Here is an 8,500-nt window from a genome sequence, read left to right on the forward strand (position 1 = left end):
TTTTTACTAAAATAGTTTTTTTTTTACATGTACTATTTCAAGTGGTTACAAATGTTGAATTTTTTATTAAATAAATTACTGAGCCTGCATTTTCATGTTGAAGAATAGATAAACTTCTATATGCATTGTACATTTCCCTATAAAATATACTTTTCAACTTGATAAAAATGTTTATACAAGTTCTAGAATGTTTCTACCTGGAAAAGGCAAGCTTGGAAATTGGTGGGCAAGTTTAAGAGAAATTAATTATGAATTTTTATATTTGGAATATTGATGATTTAAATGATTCATGCAAATTTGATATTAAAAAAATAAATTTATATTTCAAAAGTGATTACTTTCTTGCATGTTTAAAAATTGTTTTTAAAGGGACTATATACAAAACACTGATTGCTAATAGAAGCTCCATTAGCCCTTGGCATACCATGGCCAAAACCTAACTAGCTTGTTACTCATGGGCATAATACTCACGTTTGATATTTGTGAGTATTACACTCACGTTTGTTTTCTAGGGGTCTAATACATGTATTTGTTTTCGTGGTTTCAAGCCACATTTGGTTAGTATTACTCTTATGGGCCGTGTATTCATATTTATTTGTAACTCAGGCTATGTTCGGTTATTTACCTTGTAAATTGTGTGTTTACGTTTGTTTTTATGACTTAGATCGCATTAAGTTATTTACCCTCATGGACTGTGTATCCATGTTTGTCTTCGTGGCATGAGCTGCATTCGATTACTTACCCTTGTGGACTGTGTGTCCACGTTTGTTATCTATTCTAGTAAAGTCCCAATAAAATATAATTTAATTTTTAAGTCATTTATTATATATATGATTTTATTCTAATCTTATTGACAAGGTTACTACAATCTTCATTTTACTAGTTCAATCATTCATGATTTGAATATAAATTTTATATTTATATTTATGCAAATGAGAATGAGTGATGATGGATATATGTATGTATGTATGTAGGTATGTTGTTCACCAAGTCAATATGTCATGGAAATTTTTCTTTTATTTTATCTTGAAAAAAAAATGTTTACATTATACTAAATTAATTCTTTAAAGTAGTTAAACATTTCCTTTGTTATGTTTTTGTTATTCTTTAATTTTATAATTGGGATATTATTCACTAAAAAATATTTTGACTTCAGATAATAGCTGGACCTGTATCTACTATTGATCATTAAGAGCTTTATCGCTAAACTGATATAGAAGAATTTCTTGGGACAAATCTCACTTGGTCTGAACGTGAGCTTAATTATTATTTTTATAGTTTGTTTTATGTGTTTTTCATTGATTTAGATAAGATCTTGATCTATTTGTATAAATTGACTATTTGATGTTGAGGAGCAGAGCTCCTTATTGCTAAACTATTAAAAATTTTGTTGTTATAGAAATTTTTGGATGTTCTGTAAAATAAATAGAAAAAAAAATATTTTGTCTATAATATAAGTATGGTAAGAATTTATTTTATTTTATTATTAACAAGTTCAAATTATTAATTTTAGAAGTTTATTGAATTAAGGCTAAAGGATATGGGTTATGTGTGCATATTCTATGCTGGCTACTGCCGTATTTTGGGGTATGACAATGATAATGCAATGCTAACTAAGTTAAATTAGAGCATTTGATGCATAAAATAAAAGATTTGACCTACAATGTCTGGAAATCACTTTCCGATGCTAGCAAGTGTTGTCGTCACATAGCCTTCATCATAAAACAATCATCTTTTTTTTTTTTTTAACCTTCTGCTAATTCAAATTGCCAACCCATATTGTGTTTTAAATATGCTAGTATCTTCATTAACGTTGTTAGTTACACATCAAACAATTTAATACTGTTTTTTGTGCCATGTCATTGTCCCTCTAGACATATTTAAAAGGAGAGGGATTAACATTGTAGAGGTGAAAAAATAAAAAAACCTGTAACATTGAGAGAAAAACATAGCGACCAATAACAAAATACAATAAAATTATTGGGGCCAATCCTAAAATTAATTAACAAAATGCATTTCTATTTGACTAGCAAGAAAGAATTAATGGTCTTTTTTAAATATATAACGTAGTTAAATTAATTTAAAGGGTGTAACAAAAAAATGGACTAAAGATGTCAATTAAGTCCGTTGAACTTTTTTATATGCTAAAGTCTCAAAGGTCTTCGGGATTATTTCAGACAATCTAACACAAGAGAAATAACTAAAATGTAATACTCTTTGATCGCTCTTCCTTGAACCATTAGTGCTAATAATTGACCAATGGCTACTGGTTATACAATTGCCACTAGTAGACATATCGCCGGAACGATAATCGACATTGATGAGTTATTAAGAAAAATACTATTTTTAATTTAATAATATCTAATGAAAATATTAACACTTTGATATTTAATAATTTAAATATCATTATTTTTTTGACTGAATTTAATTAAATATCATTATTAGTTTAAGGACTTCTGCATAATTTAATTTGTAGCTACACCTATGAAAACATCATTATCCATTTGAAACTGTTATTACATTTTTAATTAAAAAGGTTAATGTTTTTGAAATTTTACAATTTATTACCCAAAAAATTAAAAGTAAAGTTTTTATGGTTGTGTGATAATTTACAAACGGGTAAGACTTAAATACTTAATTTTATATATTTAATGTATATATTTAATATATTTTTATCTAATTGAATCAAGATAAGTATATTTTAATGTATTAATAATATTAATAAAAAAATTTGTTATAGAATAAATAATCATTAAAATATTCACATGCCTTGATTTAATTAATTAAAATAAGTACATTAAGTATATAAATTAAGTATATAATTTTTAAGCCATCCTTTAAAAGTTTTAAGTCAAACTATGAAATTTATAACTCAACAGTAGTTTTTCACATAGTTTCTTTAATCTTCGGGTCTGGAGGATTAATTAATTTTCTCCTGCGAAACACCCCGACTTGACCCTTTGATCGAATTCTTCTATTTATAATAATGTGCCATATTCAGCATTTATTTTAGTTTGGATAATTACTCATCTTATCCTATTTATAAATCACTTTTAATATAGTTAATCAAAATCAAAGAAAATATTAAAACTCAATAATTCTATCAAAAATTTAATAAATTTCTATTTTTACTCTAATTAAATATATATCCTTTAATAACATATTTTCTCTCATTAATAGTTAATAAAATATAAAAAGAGAAAATTATGATGAAAATCATTCTTTTCTCTACACCTTATAAATAGAACAAAAGAGAGTATTTTCTAGAGAAATTCTTAGCCATACTAATAAGAATATAGTCGCCACGTTTAGCTTTTTTTTTTTTTTTCCAAACTACTTTCTTTTATGATTTTCGGTCACGTGTGTTTTGATCCTAAATTAACTAACAATCCCAATTAATCTCCAGCAATTATTGAGCCATTAATTTCAGACAATGAACCTGTACACTGACCAACACTAGTACCAGTGCATCTACACACATATATGCATGTATGCACGGTCATGATTCATATCTGATCCAATTATTTGGAAGTCAAATCTGTTGCATTTATTATTTCCCTATCCGGTTACATATGTATATGTATATGTATATGTAAGCAGATACACAGAATCATGAGGTAAAGTTCCAAAGCAGGTTGTTTACCCAAAAAATAAAAAAAGTTCCGAAGCAGGTTAATGCTTATTATAAATCTTCATAAAATCAAGATTAAAGTAAAATATGACCATTTATTATTCCCTCACTTTGACTTTTGATTATTTCTATTTTTATTTAATGTAAATAACAATAATTAATTGTGAAATGAATTAGTCAATATATACTAATTAATGTTTTAGAGGAAGGCATTTTTCCCATAATCTTAGGTATACAATAATCAACCCGCACCATAGACCATATATAGTGCATTGTTGCACAAACTAACAAACAGTAACAATGGCCAAGCAGCACTGGATAGCTCTCATTTCTGTGTGTTTCATTATTCTTCTTCCATGTCTTTGCATGGCCACTGAAAATGATAATGATGATACAAAAACGTACATCGTCTACATGGGATCACTTCCTCGGGGATTACCTGATTACTCTCCAACCTCCCATCACCTTAGAATTCTTCACCAAGTTCTTAACGATGACGTCAATGGCATTAACAATGACGCCACAAGTTCCCTGATCCGGAGCTACAGGAAAAGCTTCAATGGGTTTGCTGCAAAACTCACCAGTGATCAGAGGGACAAGATAGCTGAGATGGACGAGGTGGTCTCCGTGTTTGAAAGCAAACAACTTCGAATTCAGACAACAAGATCCTGGGACTTCATGGGATTCACCGAGTCAGCAATAAAGAGAAACGTGTCAGCTGAAAGTGATGTTATCGTGGGAGTTATAGACACCGGAGTGTGGCCGGAATCTGAGAGTTTCAGTGACGAAGGTCTGAGCGATGTTCCGAAGAAATGGAGAGGGACTTGTGCCGGCGGGAGGAACTTCACCTGCAACAAGAAGGTCATCGGAGCTCGGTCCTATGCAAGTGATTCTGCGAGAGACGAAAATGGCCATGGAAGTCACACTGCCTCTATAGCAGCTGGGAACCTTGTTAATGGAGTCAACTTTTATGGAATAGCAAACGGTATGCGTGACTTTCTAGTTTATAATGTTAGGGCTTGTTGGATTTTTGTTTTTTAAAACTGCTTTTTATTTTAAAAATAAAATAAAATTTTTGTCTAGATGAGTGTTTTGAATTACAATGCTGTTTTTGGCCAAAAAAAAAAATTACAACGTTTTTCAAAACAAAATAAAATGAAAACATTTTGGTTTAAAGTACACAGCAATTTAATTATTATAAATTCTCTTTTAACTATGGTCAATTACTATTATAGATTATCATTATTAATTGCTAGTGACCATCACTATCTGTCAATATTTTTACAGTAAAATTGTTTTCAAATTAACAAAATCTAACATGTTTTCATTTTGTTTGGTTTTATTTTCAAAAACAATTTCTGAAAATTGGCGTACAAAATGGTTTTACAAATTAAAAATGAGAACAAAACCAAACAAGCTCTTAGAATTTAGAATTATATTTTATTTTTAGTTCTTATAGTTTTCCTTCATTATTCCGACTTTCTTTAGTTTTATTCATTTGTAATGTTAGTCCTTATAATTTTAAAAATGCATATAAAAATTGGTGTATTGAAAGGAATTAATAATTTCATTGTAATAATGCTAACTTCTTTGTTGACATGGTAAAAATACATTAACATGAAAATGAATTGACCATAAATATATTGTTATAAATAAAAGGTAATTAAGATGGGGGGAAAGCTTTCTTTGATATTTGATTTAAACAGAATATGGGAGATGAAGACTAAATTAAGTACATGTCAATAAATGAGTTAATAGAGCTAAGTACACAATAAAATTATATGATCTAAAAACAAAATTATAGTGAATGGAAATTAAGTAGATGTACAGATTTAAAACTAAAAGAACTAAGGTCATGTTTGGTATGATGGAAGAGTTTTTAATGGAATCGGAATCGGAATCGGAATTGGAATTGGAATAGAATTGGATTTAAAAGTGTGTTTGGTATGATGATGGAATTTTGATATAATTTTAATAAAATATAAGTACTTAAAATAAGAAAAGATTAAAGTGTCCTTTTTAAAATTAAAAAAAAATTATATTGGAGGAGAGAGAAGGGGCAAACTGGAGAAAGGGAACCATGGAATTGGATTCCATGATGCATGTGATGGAATTGGATTCTGTCAAATTTCCTTAAATCCTAATTCCAAAGAATCATAATTATTGCATATTAAACATACATGTTAACAGATTCCATGTTCAATTCTATTTCTTTCTCCATGATTCCAAGCTACCAAACGGAGCCTAATACATTGCAGATGAATCAAATTAAAGGAACCACAAATAACGAACTAAAACTATAGGCATTTAAAAGAAAATGCAACCAAAGTACATGACCCTACTGTTATGTTTTCCCAAGTATTTAGTAGGCTTGTCTTTCTTTTGTAAAATAGCTTAAGCCATAACACTTGTTAACTTTAATTAAGGTTATGCACAATTAATTCATTCTCCAATTACTTAACATGGGACTTTGCTCCAACAGGTACAGCAAGAGGAGGAGTTCCATCTGCAAGAATTGCTACATATTCAACTTGTGATACGTCAGGATTATGTTCTGAGCACAATATATTGGCTGCTTTTGATGACGCCATTTCTGATGGCGTCGACGTCATTTCTGTGTCACTAGGAATGACACAACCTAAAGATTTTCTCGATGATTCCTTAGCCATCGGTGCTTTTCATGCTATGGAGAAAGGAATCCTCACTGTCCAAGCTGCTGGCAACTCTGGTCCTTTCTTTGCCACAGTTTCAAGCGTAGCACCATGGATCCTAGCTGTTGCAGCAAGTAGCACAGATCGTAAAATCATCGACAAACTTGTTCTGGGCAATGGACACACACTGGTTGGCAACTCCATTAATGCTTTTAACTCAAATGGGTCCAAGTTTCCTATAGCTAAGATAAATAGTGATTCAGATGAATGTTCCAAAGAAGAAGGAAGAAGTTGCTCTTGTTTTGACAAAAACTTGGTGAAAGGAAAGATTGTGTTGTGCAATGAAGATTTGCCTGCAAGCACCAGTGTTAAGTCTCAAGGCGTACTTGGAGTCATCACAACTTCAGAATCCTATAATGAAGATTTGTCAAGCATTGTGTATCTACCATCATTGGACATTTCCAAAGAAGCTTTTGTTACTATTGGTTCATACATGAATTCAACCAAAGATCCAAAGGCAGAGATAAAGAAGAGTGAGATGGTTCTAGATAAGAACGCCCCAAGAACAATTGATTTCTCTTCACGTGGGCCTAATTTCATTGTAGGAGATATCTTAAAGCCAGATATAAGTGCTCCTGGAGTTGATATTTTGGCTGCATATTCACCAAATGGACTTGTTTCAAAATATGCAGAAGAAGAAAGATCTGTCAAATACAACTTTTTGTCAGGAACATCCATGTCTTGCCCTCATGTTTCTGGAATAGCTGCATATTTGAAGACCCTTCATCCAGATTGGTCTCCTGCAGCTATCAAATCTGCCATTTTAACAACAGCAAAACCTATGAAGAAAGTTAATAATTCTAAGGATGCTGTTGGTGAATTTGAATATGGATCTGGACATGTGAATCCAGTACAAGCTAGTGATCCAGGGCTGGTTTATGACATATCCAAGGATGATTATGTGGAAATGTTATGCAACTATGGTTTCAGTGCTTCACAGATTAAGAAGATTTCTGGAGACAATAGCAGTACTTGTCCCAAATCTTCTCACAGAGATTTAGTCAAGAATCTCAATTATCCTACACTTGGAGCGAAAGTTAAGCCTTTAACCTCATTCAAGATTCAGCTTAATCGAACTGTGACAAATGTTGGATCTGTGAACTCAACCTACAAGGCAAGGATTCTACCAGCAAGTTCTCACAAGGTAGATATTAGAGTGGAACCTGAGTTTCTCATGTTCAAGTCATTGAATGAGAAGAAGTCTTTTGTTGTGAACATTATTGGGAAGGGCATTGCAAATCAAGGTGCAATTTCATCTTCATTGATATGGTCAGATGGCACCCACAATGTGAGAAGCCCGATTGTTCTGATGGCGTTTTGATGAGTACTTTTATAGATCCATTTCTCTAATTGAGTTATTCAAGTTTTTTAGGACTTGATCCTTTTTTATTGTTTTTATAAATAAAAGTAAATATAGTTGCAAATCTGTTTACTGTTCTGTTTATGTACACTTTAGGCTTAAATTTAAAAAGTAAATTTAGAAAACAAAGATCTTTAATTTGTCTTCAAAATATACAGAGATAAAATTAATTAGTCTCTTTTCACAGAAGTTCATATAACTATATAAGATGTCAAAAGAATTATTTTGTGAAGTGATTGCGCCTCTACTAAATAAATCTCACAAAAGTGCTATGTTGAATCTGAATTTTAAAACATGATTCTGTTCAAGACTGATATAAACTACAGTAAAAGGACTAAAAATAATAATTAAATAAAAATTAAGAGAGAAAATTGAATTAAAGGACTTAGACACTGTAAATTAAATAAGGTTAAATGGTAATTTATACCTAAAATCCAGGGGCGAAAATGGTTAGTTCAAATCGTGGGTCCACTCTCAGTCTCACCCAAACCTCCATCGCTGCCGGATAAACCATTTCTGTTTGGGGCAAATAAAGGAAGAAACACACTCAGAACGACCAGAAGCAACTAAAAACCGGACCAAAAGGGATCGAAGACTCTAAAATTGATCACAGAGCTGAAAGTTACAGAGTATGACAGAACCAAAGAAAAGCGACATATCACCTGCTGCGGATAGGAGGCGGGCTTTGAATCCCATGGGAACTGAAGTATTTTGCAAGGCAGAGGGCGAACGTAATCGGCGGCGACGGTTGCAGAAACGACGACGAAGGTGACAGTTATAATCAGTTGGAGTTCCATG

General features: G+C 31.2%; 1 protein-coding gene across 1 annotated transcript; it reads left to right on the forward strand.

The window, feature by feature from the left end:
• Positions 1-3,846: 3,846 nt before the first annotated feature.
• On the forward strand, positions 3,847-7,663 carry LOC129302789 (subtilisin-like protease SBT4.8). The gene is made up of 2 exons (XM_054941670.1): positions 3,847-4,616; positions 6,114-7,663. The coding sequence occupies exons 1-2, from the start codon at positions 3,932-3,934 to the stop codon at positions 7,661-7,663; spliced, it is 2,235 nt and encodes a 744-aa protein (XP_054797645.1). The 5' UTR covers positions 3,847-3,931.
• Positions 7,664-8,500: the final 837 nt, after the last annotated feature.

This window comes from Prosopis cineraria, unplaced genomic scaffold (genome assembly GCF_029017545.1).
Source record: "Prosopis cineraria cultivar Desert tree isolate PC_DT_omini unplaced genomic scaffold, ASM2901754v1 PC2, whole genome shotgun sequence".
In the NCBI taxonomy this organism is placed as follows: domain Eukaryota; kingdom Viridiplantae; phylum Streptophyta; class Magnoliopsida; order Fabales; family Fabaceae; genus Prosopis; species Prosopis cineraria.